The 26,020-nt window shown below is 43.7% G+C and overlaps 1 protein-coding gene across 1 annotated transcript in view; it reads right to left on the bottom strand.

Moving 5' to 3' along the window:
* The window catches only part of trrap (transformation/transcription domain-associated protein), a 79,768-nt gene that overhangs the window by 12,737 nt on the left and 41,011 nt on the right, over positions 1–26,020 (bottom strand). The window contains exons 47-66 of the mRNA XM_053341282.1: positions 25,946–26,020; positions 24,415–24,614; positions 23,848–23,969; positions 21,756–21,969; positions 21,375–21,554; positions 20,907–21,053; positions 20,616–20,735; positions 18,491–18,778; positions 18,216–18,353; positions 17,794–17,906; positions 17,207–17,342; positions 14,280–14,471; positions 11,687–11,882; positions 11,038–11,156; positions 10,678–10,824; positions 9,728–9,828; positions 7,417–7,618; positions 5,660–5,821; positions 1,299–1,389; positions 889–1,094 (exon numbers count right to left, since the gene is read on the bottom strand). The exon at positions 25,946–26,020 is cut by the window's right edge and continues 75 nt beyond it. Coding sequence (XP_053197257.1) covers positions 889–1,094; positions 1,299–1,389; positions 5,660–5,821; positions 7,417–7,618; positions 9,728–9,828; positions 10,678–10,824; positions 11,038–11,156; positions 11,687–11,882; positions 14,280–14,471; positions 17,207–17,342; positions 17,794–17,906; positions 18,216–18,353; positions 18,491–18,778; positions 20,616–20,735; positions 20,907–21,053; positions 21,375–21,554; positions 21,756–21,969; positions 23,848–23,969; positions 24,415–24,614; positions 25,946–26,020 — 3,149 coding nt within the window. The remainder of the gene's footprint in view (positions 1–888; positions 1,095–1,298; positions 1,390–5,659; positions 5,822–7,416; positions 7,619–9,727; positions 9,829–10,677; positions 10,825–11,037; positions 11,157–11,686; positions 11,883–14,279; positions 14,472–17,206; positions 17,343–17,793; positions 17,907–18,215; positions 18,354–18,490; positions 18,779–20,615; positions 20,736–20,906; positions 21,054–21,374; positions 21,555–21,755; positions 21,970–23,847; positions 23,970–24,414; positions 24,615–25,945) is intronic.

The raw sequence follows: 26,020 nt of genomic DNA, 5'->3' as shown, positions 1-26,020 counted from the left end.
ATAAAGGTGCAGTGATGTGTTGTCATACAGTAACCAAAGCAAGGTAGTGGATGGTAGGAGTGGGGTGGGGGTGGGGTTGATGATAGTGTAGCGTGCCTCTGCCCCTGCTCGCCCAGCGGAACGAAGCATAGAGCCTGCAGCTGCTACCGAGTGCCCCAAACCATCACAGATAATCACACAAACACACACTAACCCGCAAACTTCCTAAACGCCCTAAATCCCTAGCCCCATCCCACACGCTCACCGCACCCATCCATCACCTGTCTCCCCACTGCCTCGCTACCTCCCAGTCTTCCCTTTCCACCTACGGACCAGCTACCTAGCGCGGACCCTGCCGAGCATGGCTGAAACTATTTTGTTTGGACACTAATGTGAGGAGTTCTTTCTGTAATGGTGTCCGGTCAATTAGCCGGGCCAGACGTGTTACCTAACCTTCCTAAAAATCTGAGAAACTGGCAGGCAATAAAAAAACAAGTAAGTAAGAGAGAAAATCTGTCTGTTTTGTTTAATTTACCATAAATGTGTGTTAGTTTATTGCATCACAGTCGTGCAAGTCAGAGTACAGGACACAGTGACGACCTCTTGGTGGTTAAGACAAGTCAGGATAACACCTTATAGACTAAACAGATGTGTCGGCCCACCAGAGAGACAGGATCTGCCAAACTGTGATCATCTGTTTGACCAGGTGGTGTGCCCCACAAATACTGCTGATGTGATGTGTACACCAACTTGCTTTCACACATATGCACAGATTTATGCCGCCTGTATTATTCTCTCGCCATCTGATCCACTGAAAACACACACACACACACACACACACACACACACACACACACACCACAACAAAGTCGAACACGCACGCAACCGCCGCCTTTTGTTCTTTCTCACCTCTTCATGCCAGTTCTCCCTGAACCACACCATCTGGTCCACGATACCCTCCAGGGAGGAGAGGAGGGTGGGGTGTAGCTCCCGTTGCATGTGCATGATCCGGCTGCAGCGCCACATTGGTGCCGTGGCCCGGATAGGCCCCGGGTCGGAGGCCCCCGAGTGAGGCTGGGCGCCCACTGAAGCGGGCTGCTGCTGTCCGGATGCGTCTGAAGAGGAGAAGGAAAAGGATGAGTTGTAGAGAAAGGAAGATGTGATGGGGGAGAACTTTACAGAGCATGTTTTATATGCTTATGAAACACATTTTCAGAGCCAATAAATCATTTTTTGAATTTAGTGAAAGCAGACGGGAGCTTTTAACGTTCAGAGTGTGGTTCAGAGACAACACACTTTAGCCCCAGCCGTTTACTTACCACTTTTGTAGCGCTCCCTCTGCTCGATCTTGAGCGTCAGGTAAAGGGTGCGGATGGGGAAGTAGACAGCCTGGGGATACACTCGTCCCACCTAGCAGATAAAAGAGGGTCACAGATTACATTTCAAAGACTCCCCCTTAGGACTGCAATGGAGAGAGAGTAGAAAACCCTGAAAGTGTGTGTGTGTGTGAGTGTGTGTGAGAGAGTGTGAGAGAGAGTGAGAGAGTGAGAGAGTGAGAGTTACTGTTTGTGTGTAAAAGAGAGAGAGAGAGAGATCATACTGATACAGGGAGAGACCTCTACTGCAACAGAGGGAGTGTTTGAAGCTTTGAGTCAGGGGAGTTAGGGAAGTTAAAAACATGTCATGGCTGAATTACAAAACTGAATGTGACTGATGATGAAATTGCCCTCAAGACTTTCAAGAAAAGTCACTGACAACATAGGGAGGGCTTAATGGTTGAAGTCAGGACATAAGAGGTTTCAAGTTTGAAACACATCGCAAATTTCATCTCAAACTTAGTGAAGGAGGATCCCTTTGATAAGTAATGCATCAGGTACACCCTTTGGTGTATAATTCATATATCTGTCTTGGGTCACAGTTCGTTGTGAAGGCAGGATTAGTTAGCGACGTAGGCTGAAGTTTAGCATCTAAGGTAGATGCTTTTTGAACTGCAGCTTTCATTAAAAACATCTGTTATTAAACCAGGAAATAAAGCAGATTAAAAAAACAACACTAACAACAACAAAATAACAGCCTCTCTGTTCTTATTCTATTCAGTGTATTATGGTACGTACCATCAGGCTGTTTGAAGTCACGCTGGGCACCAGACATGGTTTATGTATGTGACAGCCCATTGTATGGCAGTCATCCATTAGAAAGGATGCACTAACCAGCACTTTGAAAGAGTAGATGCCCATGGGAAGATTATACAGCCTTCAAAAAGCCCTTAAATAACTAGAGGCACATTCATTTGCTGTACTTTTTTTTTTTTTTTTTTTTATCAGTCATGCTGTCTTGCCAGGTCCGATGGCAATACAGAAAACGGTGAGCGACTTTGCCCTTCTGCTCTCCTCTGTCAACACACACAAAAAAAAAAAAACTAAGCGTTTTCCTAACATGAAGTAAAAGCTCTGAACAAATTCTCCTTTTTTTCTGCAGCTACAATCCTTGATTCCACACTTGTCACCAAATGACATTCTAATACATAAGAGGTGCACCCGATGCGACGAATCGCGCGCAGAGACTGTAAAGGAATCACCCCTTTGAATGAGAGAGAGGTAAACTCAACTCGACACTGATGTATTTTTTGTGTGTGTGTGACATTTGGCTATCACTGTGACTGCACAAAGCGGGCGCCTTAAGGTAGAACACGAGCTGTGACAAAGCACCCTGAAATTGTATGGGGCGAGGATAAATATCTGCCATTTTTTAAAACTATGAGCCGGAGTTAAAACAAGCTCTGCCCTCAGCTCTTCTTTTTTATTTTTTTAACATTTTCTAAAGTGTCAGTCTTAACAGAAAATATCTTTTTCTTTTTAACATAATCTGAGAGTAGTGTTATAGGTTTGTTTACAGCGTGGATGATTGTGTGACTATTCATGTTGCTTGCCAGGGTTGTAGTGATGTAAAATGCAATTTAAACTGATGATCAAAAATACAAAAACAATACCCAAGTGCTACACATAATTGTCCTTGAAATTCAATGTGAGAGAGAGAGAGAGAGAGAGAGAGAGAGAGAGAGTGGCGAGTCTGGCTTTAGGCCCACTGGATATTGCTGGAAGACCAAACCACAAGGTTCTCTCAGGTCTCTGAGCACAATTTCATGGGCTGCAATTACAAGGCTGTTTGATTCCCTCTAGACCCCCCCCTATACGCCTGCGAGGCAGAAAGGGATACCTCCACATCTCAACAAAACTGGGCTCAATACCGCTGAAGGTAAATTGAGGATAGGTGGTGGAGGAGGGACACGGGAGAGATGCAGAGAAAGAAAGGAGGACTTTTTTGCACTTAGCCTAAGGCTAAATTGATTTTGGAATCTCTAAGGTTTCGCTGACTGGATCTGCATTCTTTTGACATCTAGTCCAGGTCATGAAAGGCGTTCTCAAACTGCAAATGTCAAGATTACAAAAAAAAAGTAGCTCAGGTTTAAAGCGGCCTTGAGTGAGAGAGGGTCTGTGGTTGTTCTTTGAGAAAGTGGACTAGTGAATGATCTGCACCAGGGCTTAGATGCAGCTCTCTCAATGCATGTAACATACAAGTCAGTCAGTCAGTCAGTCAGTCAGTAGTGTGCTGCACAGGAAGCACAGGGCAGGGGAGACAGATAGGATTAAGTGCAGAAAGAGGCTGCTGCAGTTGTTGTTGTGGGTCTAAAGCTCAGACAGCCTGGAGATGATACAAAGGAGAATAAAGAAAACTATTATTAAATTGAAGCCACAAATGCACTTCCCATTCCCGGGAGCACCTTCAGCTTCAACTAGCACTAAAAGTGTATCGCTGCTCTTTTGTGCCTCAAGTACATCTGTACAGTGCCTTAAGTATAAAAAGCCTCAACCATGAAAAAACTCAAAGTTATAGTCTATTCACAGGGGCTCCGAATCCTGAAAATGTACCCATTTCTGCAAAGGCAAGTTAATGTATGGGAACTTGGCAGCTCTGTAGATCTATTAAGTTAGACATATTTACATCCTGTACATGAATGTACTGTATTTTCTCATTTTCTTTAAGGTCTCATTTTTTTCCAGTTTTCTTCAATTGCAAGTACAGTAAAAAAACTCTGCAATCTCCACAAAAACAGAGAGAAGGGAGCAATATTTCAAATGAAAAACACACTAGTGAAATGAGAAGTGAAGGGCTGGGGTCGGGAGTAACGGGAAGAGGGAGTTCTAAGTGGCAGCTAAGAGCAGCATTAAAGATGAAAGAGGAAGGAAGGCAGAGAGGAGGAGGAGGAACCAGAGATCAGCATGCTAATGGGGAGATAAGAAATGTCATATTTTGGCGGAGTCGAGGTGGGCCGAGGGGGAAGAGGGCGAGTGGTAGACAAGGGAAGAGGCAGTGAGGGAGTGAGGAAGAGAGGGGTGGGTGGAGGGGTGTTGAGATTCTCTGTTAACTTCTGATTCATCTTCCCCGCCTGCCCCCCGGCGCTCTTCTCCTCACCTTCATCAATATTTCAGCATACGTTTTTTAAACATCCCGCCGCCGCAGAGAAACTCTAAATAATTCAGGCGAGCGGCAGAGATAAAGCCTGCCATGCATTAAAATGTGTTGCTCTCTTTACATAAAAAGGGGATGAAGGAAGGACAACCTTTTATCCTTCAGTCATTACAGGGTGACGAAGCAGACCAAAGGGAGGGATGGATTCTCCATAGAATGAAATTCCCCTACAGATCGCCCGTTGACATGCATTCATAAACATCACGCGGAGGGCCAAGAACTGCTTTTAGTGACTCATATAAACCCTTTACGACCAAATGTCATGCTCAGGTGTTAAAAAGCTAAAAAGATGAATACATTACATCAAAAAAATAAGAAAACTTGAAAAGCAAATTATATAGAATGTTTTGTGTGTGTTACACTTAACATCTAATTTGCATTAAGCCAGCTTGTTAATGGTCTTAACAACTAACCGTCAGTGAGATGTTTCCCATTTATCTGCCTGCTAAAAAGATTCCCAAAGTAAACATCGCTTCATCACACACTTAACTGCGTCTTTCCGTGATACTACATCCAACTCTCGCTTTGCCCGCTTGCAATTTCAAAAGCCCGTCTCTCTCTCTCTCCCCTTCTCTCAGCCCTTTATCCCTCTCCGCAACATTCTCTCATATCCTCCATACAATATTCCTGCTCTGCTGAGAGGCTGGCTGTTTGTTATAACACACTACTCTTTGAAGATCACCCTCTTCAAATTGTGCGGAAATAATACTCCATTAAGCAAAGCAAATTAGTCCTCGGTTTAATTACTTGCTCTGTTCCCGCAGTGCGGATGCGTACGATATTAACTTTATAATCATTTCTTGAACAAATAATTTAAAAACCAATTCGCCGGGGACGGGTGAAAGCCAATAAATTGCTGTAAAAAAAAGGGGACAGTGAAAGAATCTGAATGCTTAATTTGGTAAACAGAACGCAAGAGAGAGAGGCCACTTTGGCATGAATGCAGTTAATTTATCTTGATTAGAAAGACGTGCATGAGCACTAATGCTAACATGCCAGCCAGATGTGCTGCCCCTGAATAAATGGAGCAAGCCGAAAAAAAAAAAAAAGAGTGAATGATGGATGGGAGAGCCAGACATCAAGCAAGAAGATTTGTCATAAATTTATACCTGGCTATGCTGTGAGAGAGGGACATATGTGAAGGCCGTACCTGGCTGATTAGGTTGAGCAGAGGTTTGCCTTCTGAACCAACCAAACAGGTCAGCAGCTGCGGTATCCATGCCAACCACTGGATGGGCGGGACTCCGATGCAGTACTTGTCCACAGCATCTGCCAGGGTGTTCTTGTCATCGAAGCTGAGCAGCCACAACACCTGCAGATGAAAAATGATAACAACAACAACAAAAAAAAGTGTTAAGAAGATATTCCAAAAGTTCCACAACAGAAATAAAAAAGTTACTACTGTATGACACCGAGTAGAAAGAGAGGGAAGGTCTTTATCATTAATCAGACCGTTGCTGCTTCCTCTGGCTTTGGTCGCAGCAGGAGGGGTGGGAGGGTTGCAAGAGCGATGAACAAGTACATCTTGGCAACCCTCGCTATGATCAAAGCGGAGCCAACGTGGAGGTGATCTCTCCTCCCCTGGCGTGCTCGTGTGTGCGTCTACATTATGATGAAGACATTAACCCCACTCAACCCCCCCCCGGGCTCTCTTCAGAGAGCCGGCTAGGGGTACACAGATTGTGTATAATTACCGATAATGACTGGTCATCTCGCTTCATCCGTCAGGACTACTAAACACTGCCAACCCAGCCTGGCAGCACAATACCAGGGGGTCACCAAAAAAACCCCACAACACCTAATTGGGATGTGAAACTGGTAGCAGCCATTATTAGAACAGATAATGATAATAATGGGAGCGCCGAACTTGACGAGACCGTATTTATAATTTATCGGGCGTGATCGAGGTAGTTGGACTTGTGCTCTCTTGGATCAGCCTCTCATGTCTAACTCTCTTGAGGCTTGTTTGAAAGCTGAGAGACCCAGCAGGCAGTTTAGGAAGGTTTCGCAAGATCCCAGCCAGCTCATTAATCATCATTTCTGAAGATCTGATTTGTATTTGGTGAAGCACAACAAGAATTTACCAACATTTCTTCCACTTTTTGCTGTGATCATCTGATTTGATGTTGCCTCTTTGTCTAGTAAAAGTGCCACATGACCTGCTCACCATCAATCTATGGGAGTTAAGTAGGGTGAAGCACAGCAGGTCTCTGAGGTTTACATATTAAAAGACCATATAGGAGTCTTTCTGTGTTAGTAGCACTATAACCTCTGGGGGAGGGGGAGGGGGGGGGGGGGGTGAATGAGATGGAGCATGCCTGGGTAAGAGGGTGGGTTGCTTGTTAGCACTGACTCCCCTCTCTTTACCTCCCACGCAGGCCTCACTCAACTGGTAAGCACGGTAGCAGCATTGGTCTGAATGTTAGAGAAAAGGGTCGGTCTGTGGAGAGGGGTCATGAGATTGGAGTGTCAGGGGAGGCCATTAGTCCGTTAACCCCCGCGCTGGAGGATGGCCTTCACTCCACCATCGATTTGCCGTGGGAACCCATCCACACCGACTACCGCTGGACTGTAATTGATCAAATTACTCCTCTCTGCCTGTAACTGTGGCAGAGGCTGAGAGAAGGGAGAGGGGGGAAAAAAAGGCCTTTCTTTTCATCAGCACCAATAATGCATGGACTGGATGGGGTCAGGAAACTAGGGAATTAACAATGACCCTGTCTGAAAAAAGGCCTGATTGAGGTTACTGATTTTATAGAAACGGGGGGCTTTAGCAGGTGCAGGAATTAGGTATTAGCTGATGTGGTGGTTTTAGAAGTTAACAAGCATCCATTCATAAATCTTCAGCAACCAAGAACAGTAGGACTTGAATTAAGCATTTGACAATAAGTTTCCCCATCTTATCACCTTTGCTAGGTACTTGCGGGACTTGCTCTCGTTTTGGTGGCGACATGCGTGGAGGTAACAGGTAATGGCGGAGACTCCCAAGTGGAGCTGGCGGTCCTTGACGAAGATGTTCTCCAGGTAGTCGCCCCACATGGCCCAGGCCTTCACCAGGACGTCGTGCATCTGCACCGCCGCTGAAAAGGCCTTGTTGGCTTCCTCTGACCTGGAAAAACAAGAAGGGGAGGGGGAAGGTGGAGAGCGTTAAAGAGGGAAGGTAACATAAAGTGTCAAGGGTAAGTGAGTAAAGAGAGGGAGATGGAGGGGATGGGATTGGGAGTAAAAGGAGGCCAGAAGGAGAGAAAAAAAAAGAGATGTAAAATAGAGAGCCACTGAAGAAAAGGGGCTGAAAGAGTCAAAGAGATGGATGCAATACTTGCGCGGAGAGAGGAGAGGGGGTGGGGGGTGGGGGGTTGGAGGGGGGGGTTTGAACGAGTGAAAGAAGAAAAGGAGAAAGATTGAGTGTGCAAGAAACAGATTATGATGATCACATTCTGAATTATGTACTACACATCAATAAGCACCATATTTCATTTGCTGTAATCTTCAAGGCCTTTCCTCCTGGCAATACGGAGTAAGCGTTTAACCCAGCATGAATTAATGTCACTGAAGGGTTCGGGCGTTTTGCTATAACGTGATACGAGTTGAAACCAACCCTATCATATGGTGCAGATCAATGCGGTTAATACTGGGTGACATACAGGGCTTAACATCATCTTATTTTATCAGAAATGACAGAGCGGCGGCAAGGTAAAAAAAAACCTCAGAGTGGTGGCTATATTTATCTGTATACAAATACATTGACCGTGAAGAGCATTGCTACAGCTTAGAGAAATCTGCAGGCTGATAAACTTGAGAATCCTTGTGGATTTTTTTTAACATTTTTATCCTTTTATCCTTATTTTTATGCTGCAATCTAACAGTCACACTTTTCAGTATTCCATTTAGAAAACTGTTAAATAGCAGGCAAAGAAAAAGACAGGTGAAATCTGGCAGGAGAGCCAAGTTTTGACTGCACCATTTATGCTGACAGGGAAATATATTCTGAGTCATCAGCTGTTTTCACCACACCAAGCAGCTTCTAACCTCTCGTTGGCAACCAGTCTGAATAATTTTTTTTAACGCACCTTTCAGCCTTTGATTAATAAATAAGATGCAAGAGGCACCCTGAAAACGCAGCACACCCTGCAGTCAAAACAAGGAGAAGGGCCCCGACAATGAAAAAAAAAAAGACTCGCTGAGCCACGGTTGGTAAATGGACCTCCATTTTCGGAGCGCTTCCAAAACTACTCTGCCGCTTACTTACAGTGAAATGTCTCCCAAGCCAATCAATTAAAATGTGTTATTATAAAAGGCATTTTGGCATGTGATTAAGAAATGGGAGCTTGATTGCTATGGGAGTCAGAGCCAAAGACCCTCCAGTAATACTTAATGGGGTTGCCTCAGTCACTTTGCCAGTGTTAAAGTACATTAACAGTTTCTACTACCCGGCTCAACAGGAGCACCGGCACCCAACAGACTGTCAAATCTCTGACACCTCTTTAATTGAACGATTCCAAAAAATCTTTAGCATGTGTGGTTGCACACGCACACACACACACAAAAAGTACTCTCTCAACCCCTAACCCCTACTCTACTGTTAATTCTCCCCCCGGTGCAGGGGAAACTTAATGATTGCAATAAACCCTGCTGAGGTGGAGGCAAGTTCTGCTGATCCCAGAGATTTCTGCAAATTGCCTCGAGTTAATTATTGAGCCGCATATACATTTAATAAGCCTCCCTCAATTTGTCTTTCACCCCTCAGGATGCCATGTCACGTCAAAGATGATGGGAGAAAAAAAAAAAAGTGGTGTTACAGAGCGTTGTTGTGGGACTGGCAACTACAGCACTGAGAGGAACAGCCGCATGCTCCACAGGCAACCCCTGCAGCCAAAAACACATTAGTGACACGAACTGATGACACAGATGCACCTGAACATCTAAGCCACGTCATGGGGGGTTACCTAGTAACATAATCTCAGAGGTGCGTCATCTCAAGGCCAGAAGAGCAGATTAAATATAACTGCCATATCCCGAAAGGATAACACCCACAGAGCCGAGGGACCACTGACACAGTTTGAGGGCGATGTGATAATGAACAAAGGGTAGACAGTGACAGAGTGATAGATTCAGATGCTAAAAAAACAAAAAAAAGGTGAAAGAAGCTAATCTAAAGCCTTCCAAGTGATAATGCTTATGCAAAGCTAGTCAAAGACCAGACAGCTGGCATCCATACTTGTTGATCTGAGCCAGGAACATTCCCTTGAGAGCGTAGAACTCCGCCGTCATCTCCTTGGTGAAGTACTTCAGGTTGGTCGACTCTATCACCTCCAAACCCTAACCGGGAACAGCGAAAGAGAACAAATGAGGCTCAGCTTCAAACAGAAGTGCAGCGAGGAAACTTTCATTGACTCTGGGGAGAGGAATTGCGTGGCGAGAAGATGCCACAACATTTTTGTTTTAGACAGGGCCGTAATCACAGGTGAAAAACAAACAAACCGCTTGGTGTTCATTAAGAAGTAAGTAAAGAGGTGCTCAGGGAACTAAACTTCCATTATGGTGAGCCTCTGATTAGGTGTCCCCTATGTACTGCTGTGACAAACGATGTGTAGCGCAAGAGAGAGACGGAGAGAACCAGAGGAGATGAGATAGAAGAGAGAGAGAGAGAGCGAAGAGTGTCTACTGGCACTTTTAATGACTTGTGGTGTGCTGAACTGCTTCTATTAATCAGAGTACTCCATGGGCTTAAGAGCAAGCTCCTGAGTTACACTCTCTTATAAGTCTGCCCGCTATAACTTGTCACCTAGAGCCACCCCCAAACACTTCTCGCTCTTACTATTTTTCACACTAAAGGCACTGCTAACTACGCCGCCAGCTATTGCTAACAGAAACCAACCCAAGTACTTAAAATCACACTGAAAGCGTCAAATGTGTTGTTCTTTCAAACTATAGCATGTTTTGCCATGGTCCAAATCTCTAAATCACTAAATTAATTTTTGCTCTCTGTGCTTTTATTTGGCCAATAAAAGATTCTACTCAACTATCCTGACGCCCGAACTCACTGAGATTAAACCGATCAAGTGTGACTACACTTCAAAAATGTTTTTCAGCAATAAAACATTGCAAGAAAAAAAGAAGGCACAATATACATGATGTTACTGAGTGCAGAGTGATTTTCCATCTCACCTGCATGCATTCATTTTTGCCCATGACGCCAGCCAGCTGCAAATAACATTTAACCTGCTGCCTGATCTTCTGGAAGCAGTCTACGATAGGCACTGTGGGGATGGTGTGGATACGACTCAGGATGTCCAGAGCCACATTCACCAAACCCTGAAGAAAAAACACAGCATAATGTGGTTTCACAAATACAACAGACATGTTTATAGAAGCCTTAACACTTACTTTAACACTAATAAGATCGGTGTTGATGAGCTGTAATCAAAAATGTTTTCACTGTTCTAATCAAGATGCTCACTGTTTATTGATTCACACTTTCCTCACATATATCTAATCAAAAACAGGCATATAAGCTTGACCAGGTACCTGTTTGCGTCCTATCTTGCCGTACTGAATGATGGCAGAAGCCGAGGCGTGAACTCCCAACATGGCGTTGTTGTTGTTTGGATCGTGCTGTGTGTTGGTCTCATACGCCGTCACTATGGCTGCGGATAGAAACAAAACAGTAATGAACGTTTCATAAAAGTGTCAACAAGTTTAAGTGGTAAGCAAGAACAGGGGGAGCACAGGGATGTGTGAATATTGAGGATCCTAAAATGCTTTGCTGTCACAACCCAGAGGAGGTCACTGGGGACGCTGAACGTATTGAACAGTAAATGGAGCATGGCGATGAATTTCATCAAGAAAAAATTCCATTTCACTTTAACATAAGTTTGAAGGCTGTCATGTATAAATGAAGTGGATTTTATTGGCATGGTGCTGCAGAACCAGAGCTATCATTATTTCAGAGCCTCACGGTGCGAGTTGGAGCTCAAGTTGCTTGAGACATCACATTTTGCAGTGGCTGCCTCTCTGAATGGTTTCAAAGTCACTGCGGGAGAGAGCTGAGCACTGAGCAAGGTAAATATGTGTGTGTGTGTGTGTGTGTGTGTGTAATGTCCTACAGTGCTGTATATCAATATCAATGGTAGAAAAGTTCTGACTCAGATGCAGCACTTGGTGTGATGTGTCGTACCTTGGTAATGGTGCTGGCGCCACATGAAGATGCTGCTCCAGTGGGAGAGGTCGTCGGACACGATGGGCAGTCGGTTCCTCCAGGTTTTCACCACAGTCTTCATGTCGTGGAGGCTGGTGTTGCGGCCCAGGTTGGCTGGCTGAAGCCCCGCATTAATTTGGGCGGCTTCTTGCAGCTCTATGATCTGCTGAGCCGCCTGGGGAGACATTAGGAGGTTAAACGTCTGCTTGGATCTTACACGTGCTCTCGTGAGCTTGACCACACTCATTTTGCTCTTTTGGCTCTAATTTAAAACTTTTGTTGCTCTATTAGAAGTAGACGATCAGGGGCAGCCGCCAAAGGGCAATTGCGCCCACCCCCCAACCCCACCCCCCCTCCCCCTCTCCCTCTCCTGGCTATGGCTAAATGTTTTGCTTACATTTAACGTTTTGCGGTCCCAGGCCTGTTCAACAGTCTGTTTCACAGATTTGATCCAGACAGTTTACCAGCTGCACTTAATCTTGATAATACTTTCTCCACATATCTCAAAAATAGATGCTGCTGGCCAAATTTGCACAGCATGACACACATGTTGTCTATCTGCCTTCGAACTGTTGACGGGACGCTTATTTCACGATTAAGACTTTGAATGTAAATCATCTGTTTTCTGGTGTTCTGTTGATGCTCCGAAACCAAACACAGTGATTTATTGCTGTCTCGAATGGGTGGAAAGATGAAAATCCCCCCTAGAAATATCCACATAAATTAAATTAAGGGAAAGGTAAAGGAGGAAGATGATAAAGAGTTAGAAAAGAAGGTGATACCAATGTTAGAAAGTGGCGATATGAAATGTGTGGAGATGAAAGTTTAGTTAAGAGGTGGAAAGATAACACGTGAGATGTAAAGGAAGAGGGAAAAGATGGAGGAAAGAGGAAATGAAGTGACAGCAAGACAAAGTGAGACTGCCGTGTTAATGGAGAAAATGACGGTGTGAGACTATAAAGGTAAAAGCAAGGAGAGTTTAAAATAAAAAAACAACATATAAGATAAAGTGAAAGGTGGAGACTGAAATAATAGAGGAGAAAGAGGGCTGATACTGCTTGGAGTATTTGATGGTTATGAAGACAAAAGACGATGCTGGAGCTTGTCCTCTTCTAGATCATTGGCTTAAGGCCCGATCCCGAGGGCTGAAAGCCTCCACGAGCTCAATGGATCAAAGTGACCACACATATTTACCTCTAAGAACAGTTTGAATAGAGGAAAACAAAACAGGCTTGTGTAGCAGACTTTAACACAAATGACTAGAAAGATTTGACACTTTTGGAACAATTTGACTGAATAATTAGAAGAAAAATTGAGTTCTTCATATGTAAATATGTCACAAATGAAACCATTACATTTGTAGTTTAAAAAACATAGCTGTGATGCCATCAATATAATTTAGTGGTAAAAATCATTCCTACGTTAATTCAATAGCTGATTGACTCCGATGTGGCACGGAGAAAGAAGGAAAGGAAAGAAGGGAGAAAAAAAAAGAAGAAAAAAAAACGAGGAGATGAGAAAATGTGAAATGATAAGCATGGGCTTCTTTCTCATTCTCTGAAAAGAAGCCTCATTGATTGGCCAAAAGCCTCTTTGTGAACATATAATCAATCATTCCATTATAACTACTCATCAATCAATATTAATGCCAACCCTCATAATCGATAGTGTGGGTGATAATCCATTGATCGCCAGTCAGCGCTGGGAGCTGAGATTTGATGATAGCTTGATTCGAATGGTATTTGAACCCTTTTAGTATTTTGCGGAGTCTGGGGCTTCTCATTCTCCGAGGCTCATGGAGTCGTGAACGTGGGATATAGAGTTTGGAATGGAGATTTACAACAGGCTGCTCGGCCGGCTACAGGAATAAATAGTTTGTTTTCCCTCGGCTGTGGTAAATAATTGGACGGCATGTATGCAAGCACATGCACACGAGACACGCATGCATGCACGCACACACACACAATAACAAAGACCGTCGTCGCCCCAATTCAAATACCCATTTTAAAAAGATAAATGTAGTGAATCAGAGCTGAGCTGAAGACCGACCCCCCCGGCCACCCCTCCCCAAAATCAAATCTTCCTAAACAAAATAAATTAGGCAATACAATATTTTTCACAATTATCTGTTAATATCAGCTGATGGCCCGTTTCTAACCTTCATTCAGACCCTCCCATTCATCATGTAAATGTGATTCTACTGCAGGTATTTAATCAAATGGTATCTGATGGCAGGGAAGTAATTACAGCCATTCTAAACTAACTCTCTTTCTTCCCCCTCCTCCCCCGTCTCTCTGTCTACCCCCCATTCTGTTCGCTTTTCACCTTTTTTCAATTTCCATTAGTCTCCCTTCTTTTCTTATTCACCTTTTTTCATCTCTGCCCCTGTCTATTGTAACCTCTCACGGTGGAATCAGGCAGTGTCTCAGGGCTACTGATGATCTTTTGACACACATCTCTTCAAATGCTTATCACAATAAACTGGCTTCACTTCTCTTCCTGGCTTCCTGACTCAGACTAGATGGATGATTTCAACTGAAAAAAAATACACATTTTTTGTTTTTATACCGACCTGCAGCAGCGGCGTGTGCACGTGGGAGACGATGTGAGGCAACCTCCTCCACTCTCGGATGGCCAGGCTCGAGGCCATCTCCACCAGCCTCTCTATGAAGTTGAGCTGCTGCTCCTCTGGGTGGCAGATAGCCAGGTAGCCGCGGTGCATGTTCACCTTCCAGGCCATCTCCTTCGGACAGCTCAGCTCCACCTGAAGATCCACACAGAAAGAGAATATCCAGATTTAGAACACAAAAATGCAGTAATAAAAGCTTGTGGGTAGAAAATGAGTTATTGATTTTTTTTTTTTAATGACTTGATGAATAACTAAAGCTTTGTTTTATTAAAAAATACTGGGTAGGCAATGATTAACATTTCTGAAAGATCAATATAGCACTATCAAATTAAATAAACAATAAAAGATGAGATTACAGTCAGCAGAGGTCTTAATGCTTGAGTTCCTCAAAATGAAAGCTCTTTAAAAAGGAGAAGAGTATGCACGCACATTCTAACTCAAGTCAGCAGGTGTTGGGCTGAAAATGAGCAGAAGTCAAAAAACATAGAAATAGCTTGCACTCTGCTGGGCTCCAATGTCCACTTAGTATTTTATTCAGGCTCTGATAAAGAGCAGGTGTGCTCCAAACGTCACCTTTGTGCAATAAATTGTATGTGAGCGTGGGGAGCCCAGCAGTGTGTGAGCTATTTCTTTGTTTTTCTAGTCTTTATCAAAATAATTCAGATGAAAACTGCTAATGTCAGAAATGGGAGTTGTGCTAGTTTTCCCCTCTTTGTTCTTTTAAAAAGTATAAATGTACTGTAATGTGTTTTGGGGTTTTTTTTTTTCATTAGTTTTTTTTCACTTGTTCTACCATCTGCTGCGCCCAGAAAAATCAAAGCTGTACTTGTGTTTGCACTAGAGGAATAGATTCATTTTGCTCTTTCATGTCATGAACCAGTTTTCCAGCAAAAATCAGTCCTGGTGAGCACACGGGATGAAAGGCAGCGCTGAGAAAGCAGTTAATCTCCTCAATGAACATCTTGTTTAAGGAAATATTACTGAACACTTTTATGTTTAAAAGTCTCAATTTCCCTTCAGTGTACCTTGTAAACAGAGAGATAAGACCTCGTTAATATTGACTGATGTTAGAATTCAGCATCGGGAACAGAACACTGATGCATGCACAAAAATAAAAGAGTGGCTTTCCAGGCTTTGGCATTTTACTTAATTTTGCACACAATTCATAGGTTACCATTAACTACAAGCTTGGCAGACTCGATGCAGTGATCTGACTCATGTGCAGTAGCTGTGCTGTGTCATGCAACTGTAAAGGTATATTACTGGGACATGGGCAGATGCTGTTAGTCACAACAAAAATAGATATTCAAATACATTCGAACAAACTGAGTGACATTTGGTTTTCTTTCTAACTTGATTTTTGACAAAAGTGACAGCCCTACTCTATAGAAAGAGCCCACATACTTGCTGTCTGTAGCGTACTGTTTTTCTGTGTGTATAAGACAGAAAAGCATGCACTCAGTGTGGCAGATTTAATTAAATGAAAACATCTGAGGGGAGAGGGGTTATGACACTTTTCTTGCATAATTTAGCACATGAACAAACACACAACAACACTGCTTCCAATTCATTTTCTGAATGGCTTCAGCAGGACTTTTGTACTAATGACTAATCAACCTGACGAGCCTGACACGGAGGTGGGGGGGGGGGGACGAAAAGGCCCCGCTATTGATTAAAACCCTGAGTGCATTAGCAATAAACAAACAATGGCCCCCGGGGAGCCAGCTACGTCAAACCTTTGCTTTGTTGTCGCGTTTGCGAGCGAGCGAGAGAAAAAAATGAAAAGACCAAAAACGAGAAAGAGTGAAAAGAGTGGGAAAGAGTGGGAAAGCTTAGGTGTGTGTGTTTGTGTGGTCTTTTCTGATGTTGGGAGGAAATTACAGTGATCGGTCAAAGGGCATTTATCAGGTGTGACGCTTCATGAATATCCCAGCGACAGGGCCGCCCTTGGCCTTATCAAGAGCCAGCTTTAATTGAAAGCGGGGACATTTGGACTTCTGCCTCTGAGCTGGTGAGCGGTGGGCGGGCAGGCAAACGGAAAAGCCTTGCTCCTCTCCTCCACCATAAAACAAATCACCCTGCAGCAGATGCCGGGGTAATTATTCACGCGCACAGCTGTCGTAAATATTAGCTGCTAAAACCAGAGCCGCAGAGCAAGGGATGAAGAGATGCAGCGGAGGAAGCGAGGGCGATAATAACAAAAAAGAAGACCAAGTAAAAGAAGTGAAGTTGGAGAAGCGAGAGACAAAAGAAAAAGAGAAATGGGTACAATAGAGAGGAAGGAAGGAATGAAACAAGGAGGAAGGGAGTTGGTGCTGCCATCCAGACAATTTAATTAGGTGTCACCTTAGGACAGAGCGGCTCAATGGATTGGTTCCAAGTCTCCTTGAAAGAGCAAAGCAGGAGTATTTGTTATATGTCAGGTACTATCACGCGCTCGCCACCCGTCCACACTTTGTTTTAGGAAACATGAGGCCAATAAATTAACAGAGCAAACAGCTGAAGTGCATTTCCACAGCTTTATGGTTGGCTCTCTCATTCTCCTCAGGAGGGGGGGGAGTGGGGTGAAGGGGTTGCGGAGGGGCCGGATGGTCCCAGTATCAAGTTACTCTACTTCACACCGACATGAGGCCTGGGCTGAATTTACAGCACTGTACCGGAAATCGGGAATAAAATGAAGAAGAAAAAAAAATGGAGTGAAGTCTCCGGTTCATTGAGTTCAAACCCCCGAGGCTCCACTAAGTCTGTGATCGCGTTGAAATGGTGGTTATTATTCTTGTCAAACAGTTTAGGGTTGTTGCACCTTTTTCGGGAGTGAGTGTGTAATAAAAATCAATGCATTTTTTAAATAGTGGCTGTGTGTTCCTCACCTGCACCAGAGCCTCCTTCATTGCAGCCCAATTGGAAACCCTCCAAGCACACTCAAGCACCAGGTAAGGGTTTGAGTGGCCTTTAGATTGGCCGTATTCTGTCAACGGTTCCCACTGGTTCAATTCCTTAGAACAGCTGGACACGCAGAAGACGAGGGAGAAAAGAATGAATAGTTTAGTCAACTTTTAACAATTTATGCTTTTACGTGTGCTACAGCTGTGCCCAACAATGTTTCAGTGATAAAATGTCCTTTCTGCTAGCCCGGCTCACAGTGCATCATCTGGAGGTGCCACTGTGGGAAGTTTGCTGAGCTACAAATTCACTGTTTGTCATTTTGCCTTTTTTCACATTTGCAGACGGCACTTGTGGTTCTCTTGTCTCATACATACAGTTTGTGAATCTTCATTTTATATTATGAATGATTTGCATGTTACCTACAAAACACAAGAGGTAAAATATACTAAATATTGGAGTCTAATAGAAAAAAAAATTTTTTTTTTTTTAACAGGCAGAAATACAACAGGGGAAACTCATTTCATTTCACTGACCGAGATAACGACACCTTTCCTCTACAGAGAAATCTTACCGTATCCAGTGGTCTTCCCACAGCTGGTACTCAGGGAAGATGGCAGGGGAGACGTTGCTCCTCTCATGCTCTTTTCTTGCCTTCTCCATTGCCTTCTCGTAGCTTTCCTGGGCCTGAACAGACATAGTGTTAGTACGACGAACTGTTTAAGGCTAAGAAATTGAACTACCAGCAAAATCTAGTCTGCCATAACTGATATGAATAGGGTAGACAAAATAGTAGACGCATCTTTTAGTAATGCAATTAACAGCACCAGAAACTTCAGCCTTCAAAAAGTTGAATTAACAGATTCAGAAAGGTAAGATTTATCTGCCGTAGGTATACTGCATATGATTTAACGAGGTGAACCTAATTAAATGCCAAATTAGTGATATGCATACATTTGAAAGTGGTTCGTGGTTGCCATTTAAATGTTTTCTCACCTGTTCAAAGAAGCCATGCTGCTCGTAGGCGATGGCTGTGGCGGTCTCAGGAAACTTGCACCTCTTCTGCCACAGGCCTGCCCACATGTCCTCCTCTTGAAGCAGAGAGTAGAGCTCCGCTAGGGAGTCCAAAATCTCCTGTAGAGAAAAATGGAAGATGATCAAACAGTAAATTCATTGAGATCAGCTTTGCTGATGAGTCTAGTTCAACGAAGAGGTCAATTTTCCAAATTTAAAACATGAGATCATCCACTACCATTAAATGAAAATATTACCTGTTGAGGTGGAGTGATGCTCTCCTGTTCATAGAACTCAGTGCTCTGCTTGGGTTTGCTGTGCAGGCTAAGGCCCTTTTCAAAGGCCTGCTGCTCCAGCATGAGTGTGGAGCGCAGCCAGAGGTTGTGCGTCTTGCCCAAGTACTTCAGCACGCAGGGGCGGATGGGGATAGGAGGCACGCACTGGGACATGGCCTCCACAAAGCAGTTTAGGGCACTGGGCTGGCAGTCCCTCTGGGCCTGGTGGCTGCCACTGCACAGGAAGGGACTCATTTCTCCTGACAGAGCCTTGAGAGGGAGGAGAGGGGAGATCATCAACAACTCGGTCTCACTTTAACAGCAGTGCACTGATATAGCATATTGATAAAGGCGTTCTGTTGCATGTATAGGAAGCAACATGACGCCTCTTTCCAGTAAAAGAGGGCAGTGAAACAGGAAAGGAGAGGAGAAGAGGGGACAGGTAGGAGGACTGGGAAAGGAGAGATGACAAACTGTATACACTCCTTTTTTGTATTCAGACTACAAGAAACATGATCAACAAGTCACTTATTCCACCATTTTCACCAGTCATATACTCATTAGATTTCAATCAATGCAACCTCTTTATCACTTTTATTGAAGATAAAGCAAAAAATGTGAAAAATGTGTCATTAGTGTTCTAGCTGCTACAGTTCTGCTGTAAGGAATGAGAGCTTCAGGGATTGGACAGAACCGTCTCAGAGCGTGACTGTGGGGTTAGTGCTCCGATAATCATGACTGACACACACTCAGTAATAAATGATATATTGGTAATGAATATAATTTTCACTTCCCATTGACAGCATGGAATAATTAATGTCTTGATGGTCACTTTAATTAGGCTGGTGGTGTAAAAAGTCAATATGTCATCAAATCCCTTCCTAAGAAGATGCATTTTCTATCGTTCCTGTGTAAAAGTCAGCTCAGTGATATAAAGCCTGAGCAGCAGTAATCACTCTATTCACCATAAATTGATGGGGCATGATGGTGGCATGAAATGTAGAGCTGAGACAGGCGTCAGAATAAACACATGTGACATACAGTATGTGTGACTTCATGCCTGTCAAAGGAAGAAAATATCATCATTTTGAAAAAGCTATTGACTGCATCGCTCAGATGTTTAAGAGATCAATCACTTGAAATCAAGGCCTTTCAACGAGTCTCAAAAATACCCCATAATCATCTGGTTCGTTAAACTCGTTACAGCTTTCCTGTCTCGGGCTCTCTCGTTTCCATTTTTAGCAGGAATGAATTAAGTGTAATAGCACGTTTTCAGACAGAAATTGGACGGCCGGGGTCAGGGTTACAGTCTGCTTGCTTCACCTAACTGATAAGATGCAGAAAATAAAATAAATATTCTGACTGTGGTTGGACTGTCATTTAGGATTTGGGCACAATGGACTTTTCTTTTCTTTTTTTTCCTTAAGTAGTAGTGGGAAGGAATAGACAGAAGTCGAGCTGTGTCAGGTAGAGGTCAAGTATTTTAGCAATACCTGACATGCAAAATCTTATTTCAAATCATATTTCCACACTGAGTTGAAGGAGAGCAATCTCCGGTGTACTTTTCCTATATTTACTACTAATAATACCATGATAAGAACGGTATGTTAATAATAAGCAAGACTCTAAAATCGGAACTATTTTAACTGGACTCCGAGCAATTCAACCACTAAAATACCTCGTTCTCCTTTTCCATTCCAGACATAAGGAGTGTCTCAAATCACACACTTCTGTGTAGTATACTCTGCACTTATTTGTGCAGTGTGCAAATACTGAAAAGATGATTAGCAAGCTAGCATTAGCATCGGTGTTATCGTTCACGGTACCAAATCATCACACACCGCCAAATGAACCCAAGAAGCCTACTGATGGCTTACATCTGAAAACAGTATAGTAGTGTTTAGTGAATAAAAACACACATGTATAATTCATTAGTATAGTTTCATGATGTTCACTGTACCTATGACCTGGGCCGTCATTTCCAGTTTGAAAAGTGGTGCATTACTACGCTGATCCAGTGTTTTAATGAGTACACATCAATGACTAATAAAAGCTATTGGTGAAAAGAGTCAGAAACAGATGAGTGAGGCCACTATATAATACTCACATGTTGCTGCCTGTCAGAAAGGATCTTCCAGAGACGAGGGAAAAGCTGAACCCAGGTCCTCTCAGCCAGCGGTGTGGAGATGTGACAGAGCTGGACCAGGGCGTTCAGGAGTGCCCCCGTCTAATATAGAGCAGAGAGAAATGACAGCGGCTGACTCAGCAAGGTTTTAAATCCTTTCCTGCTTTCCAGTTTCCTTTCCCGCTGGGTTGGTTCATTGTATTCGATTGATGTCCCTGAGCTAGAATGAATCCCTTATCGTCCTCCCAAGTTTTATCAAAATCCCAACCTTACCTTGACCTCCCGCAGCGAGTCGAGGAACTTGTCGTGGCGGTTTGTGAGCATGTGCAGTTGGTTGCCTGCGTCTCTCTCGGCCTGATCCTTGGTCTTGGGGATGGCCGTCTGGTCACCCGGTGCTAGCTCGATGTCTATCTCCACATCCTGCCAGAGATGGATGAGAACAGAGGAAAACGGTAGTCTTTCAGGAGAGCTTTGACATTTAGCGTTCACAGTGGACACAATGCTGTTTTTGAAAGGGAGTTTTATGTGAATGACATTAACCGTCAAGAGCTTTGAGGTAATGGGTGCAGGATGAGAACAGAGGCTCGTTTTAAAAAGGCAGACCAAGTACGTAAGCCAAGAAGGGAGACTTTAATCTTTTCAACTCCACCGCATGTAACACACACCTAATGGGATAATGTCCTCATTTATGAGAGAGAGCATGTCTCTTGACTGATTGCCGTGTGTGTATTTGCGTCTCACCTCCTCCTTGGTCTCACTGTTCTCCCTCTCCCGCGGCTCCTGCTTGACATGCGTTGCCATGGCGAAGGCGGCACGGTCGTGGCTGTCGGCCAGGTTGATGACGTTAGTGATAGACGGCAGCATGGATCCCTGGCAGCTGGTGCCGATGATGGTGTTTCGCTCGCACACTGCCAGCAGCAGCTAACGAGCGTGTCCACGTGCACGCAAACAAAAACAGGCGCAAAACAGAAGATCAGTGACTGGAACAAGTGACAAGTAGCAGAAATGAGGTTCATTGAGATTTTTTTTTTTTTCTTTTTTAATTGAGAAAAAAAAAAGAGACTCTTTTTTGAATCTGGCTTAAAAGGCTTACTGAATGATCAGAGACAGCGCTGTGTTTACCTCTATGCACTGTTTGATCCAGAAGTGGCTGCCCATGGCCTCCCAGTTCTGAGAGCAGCAGATGTAGAGGAGCCTCTCATAGACCCGCCGCTTCATGGAGCCGTCAAACACCTCAAAGAACTTGGCTCTGATCAACGGCTGAGTGCAGCGAAGCCCCGAGAGAAAAGCTGGCTCCAACTTTGATGTGATGTCACTTCCTGAAAGGCTCTCATCCCTGAATAATGTGATGGACAAAAAACATTTACTTGACAGGGGCTCGCATGCTGACTCTTCCACAATTCATCAAAAGTAGAACACAGGCATTTTGTTTATCATTAAACATTTATTGCACTTCTGAACATTCGCTGTAACTGAAAGTAGTCCAGACAGTGATGCAGAGAGCCAAAAAAGTGCAGGGAGACAAGTACAAAAAAAAAAGAAAAGTAAGGAGCACCCTTACAATCTAATGCTATCAAAGCTTAGTCAGTAAAATTCAAGCTGTAAGTCCTACATTTTTGATGCTATGTGTCATATGTAAAGTATGCTATAGTATATGCTATACATAAAGTACATCAGAGAGGTGCTGATTCAACTCTATGGTCATTTTGGAAGTTAAGCATGTAAAAGCAGGTCATCTAAGCGTGTAGGCGTTAACGTCAATCATTTGAGCTCCTAAAGGAATTTGAGCGTTACAAAACCTTGATAGAAATTCTCTGCCTCAAAGCTTCATTTCATCATGAAACTTTTATAAAGAAGAGAGCGGATAGACAAACCCTATCTAACTTAGAGCTGAGTGACAGGTCAAGACAGGTTGTGATATATGCAAATATTCACAAATATATGCCAGCACTCATGTTGCAGCACAACACATTGTAACTAGAGATGCACCCATCAATCACAGAGTTTCATACACCTAACACACATAGCACACAGACAGCCACCGCCACACGCACACACATACACATTATTGGTGTGAAAGTTCTTCAGCATGAGTAAATGTGGAGAAAAATGTTGGTGTATGCCGTCAATTATAATTGTTAGGAAGAAAGGAAATCTATATCTTACTAAATTCTATCAGAATTGGCAAAAATGGACTCACGTAAACTAATCTCATTCATATATACAAACGCAAGATGCTGACGCAAGCCAAAACTGAGGATCACCAACGTGTGAGAAGTAGGAAGTTCACACTGAACATCAGGTGTCTTCGATGCAAAACACGGCCGGGATAAGTAAAACACTGACAGTCACACATTAAACACTTTAATAACAAACACCATCATTTCGACATCATCCTGCTGCACTGAATGGGCCTCATGGGTGTGATTAACATGACAGGAGAGAGGGAAGGTGGGATAAAAAAGGAACCACAGAGGCGAGTACACCGCAGCTGCATATTACCTCTATTTGAGCCATTTTCTTAATCACACATTGTTCTAGTGCAGCTGCTTTATCACGCCATCATCATTACTTGCTGTCCATCAAAGCTTTACTACTTTACTACATTTTTAAATCTTTTGGGATACAGGGTACATTTGGCTGATTAAATGTGTGCCTGTGTGTGTGTGGGTGAGACAGAAAGACAAAGACAGCCGTGGTTTGATGAATTGCAGGCAGTAGGGCTCGTCTCTCCCCTCTGGCCTTTACCTGCTGGGTGTCCTGTCATGAGCTGGCTGAGTCCTGACACCACTGTAACCCTGTGAAAAGACCCTGGCACATTATCGGTCTCCATCGCTGCCTGCCGTCTCTCTGACCCCTTCAATAAATTCCCACATCCCTCCACCTTTTCTTTTCCTATCATGCATCCATTTCTATTAATTTATTCTTCTGAATCCATGTATAACCAGCTGACTCTAACCATCTCAATGATCTGCCTTTCATCTTTAAAAAAAAAAAGGATATAAAAAAAAGCATGGTACACTGCTCATGCTTTAAACTCCCCCCTAATCACCATTTTCCGTTGCTCCTTGACCCAACCGCCCATGTCTTTCCCCCCCGCCCCCGACCTTCACCTCCCCCCCGACACCCTCCATCCCACCGTTAAGATGGATGCAAGGGCGGCATGACGTCGGTGGCACGGCCATTTGGCCATGTGATGAATGGCGGTAATTACCTGTAGACGTAATTAACGAGGTCCAGGAACTGGCCGTTTAACTCAAGTTCATCGGGGAAACGCTTCTCTATGTAGGTCATCATCTTCACCAACAAGATGGACTTCTCGCGTAGGTTGGGCATCTGTGGAAGGAGGGAGGGAGGGAGGGAGTTTTTAGTCAGGAAGGAGACACACACACACACACACACACGCACAGGGTGAAGGTGACAGGAGGGAAGAGAGGAGAAAATGCATCTCTCTCTGTGCGGCTCAGCCCTTAACGGCCTCATTCTCCTACTGCAGCTTAAAAGGAAAATAAAGAGCAAAGACACCTCTGTGAGAATTATGTTAACCTCAGTGGGAGTTTAGAAATGTGCTTCGCTTGTTGTTTGTCCAAAAGGTTTTTGTTTTTTTGAGGTTTTTCTGTTTATACCTTTTGTACTTTACTTGTAATGCAATTTGCTGATGTGGTTGAGATTTGCACCTGGTAGTATCAAAAGAAATAAAGCGGCAATCTGCTAAATCGCACACTTGTATCTGTACATCTTCTGAAGTACCTTCTTAGAGAGAGAGAAAAAAAATCCTCACCTGATTGGCAGCCATAGGAGAATTGTTTTTCACCCACTCCTCCACGATCTTGACGACGGCGCGGAGAATTTTGGAGTCGGGTGACTTCTCTATCAGCGACGTGAGGATAACCTGGATGAAGTTCTTCCTCATTTCCATGCTCATGACAGACAGGCGAGTCTTCACCAAGTCCAGACTCAGCATTACCAGCTCACTGGTCACTACGAGAGAAGAGAGAGGCTGACAGTCAGAAGCTACCACAATTAGGTACCATTAAACAGTACCTCAAAATTAGCTATCTGAGTACATAATAGAATATTTATGAGACATATTTGTAATAAGTTTGAGTATAAATAAGCTATAACAGAAAGGTTCCTGCCCTATTTTCACAAGACAAAGCTCATCTCACTAATTCTACATTTAATATGAGTGTTTTCCTAATAGATTTCTAACAGTTTCAATACAGTCAGTTAAACTTATTCTATTAGTGAGACATGAACAATATTAAAAAGACCAAGGCCTCACTGGGCAGACAGTCTTTGGTCTCACTGGCTAGAACTGCTCCTAGTGGAGGGTAAATGTCTGTTTCCCAATATAGTCATTAGAGGCCCATTTAAAGCACTGATTGCATCTTACAGCCATTACCCTTTGTCTGAGAGGTAGCAACTGGAATTATGTACTGCCTTACTTCTATAAACCTGCTGAAGCAAAGCTCGGATACAAAAGCGAGTGAGGGGGGGGGGGGGGGGGGCTCTCAATGAATTGTGCAGTAAACTTATTTTCAATGACACTTTAACCTGAGAAACTCTTCTTCACTTCTCCTTGCTGACAGGCGAAGGAAGGCGAGTTGTCAAACTTCGCCTAGCCTTTCAAAACCCCACAGCAAAATAGCACAAGGTGACCATCTGTTAGCTTTACCCCTGGGAAAGACCTGGAGACAATACGGGCAGGGAACCAGCGATGAAGAACATTCCCTGTGAAACCAGACTATCTGTAGAGTGGATCTCCCCTCACAACTGCTGCTACTGAGAACACAGCTGGGGTCATTGATACAACACTATTGATACGGACTTTGCATGGACTGGAGCCAAGCGACGCTGTGACACATGTGTAGAACGGGAAAATACGCTCACCACCCTTCCAGATATTGTTTATAATACATATCTAATATAATACCTGCAGCCCTGTGGAGTAAGTTCAACTCAAAAGGAAGGTGATGTCTGGCTTTGATGCTCTGATGGTGACTCAGATGCACAGAACTCAAGAAAAAAGTGGTTAAATAATTGAAATATACAGAACGAGATTCTTGGAGAAATGGGCATAGCGGGACAGACTCAGTGAATTACTGTTATTTTGTGTTCACAGTTTTAAATTCATGCTCAAGTGTGTGTTTGTTTTATACTTTAAAACACTATGTTTTTTTCCCATTGTACTGTACTGTGTATTGTATTATTCATGTGGTTATATAAAGTCTAACCACATGTGTGTCTCTTGCATGAATGCATCTAAGCTTCCTCATTCTTTTTGACTGAATTCTTATCCGTGTGTGTACCTGTGTTGGTTTCAGTGACCCCTGGGTTGGCCTGCTGGGGGCTCAGGTGTTCCCGCACCATCTTCTGCAGGGAAC

This window comes from Scomber japonicus, chromosome 20 (assembly GCF_027409825.1).
Source record: "Scomber japonicus isolate fScoJap1 chromosome 20, fScoJap1.pri, whole genome shotgun sequence".
In the NCBI taxonomy this organism is placed as follows: domain Eukaryota; kingdom Metazoa; phylum Chordata; class Actinopteri; order Scombriformes; family Scombridae; genus Scomber; species Scomber japonicus.
The sequence above is the reverse complement of the archived record's forward strand: the minus strand, read 5'-3'. Positions and strand labels throughout refer to the sequence as shown.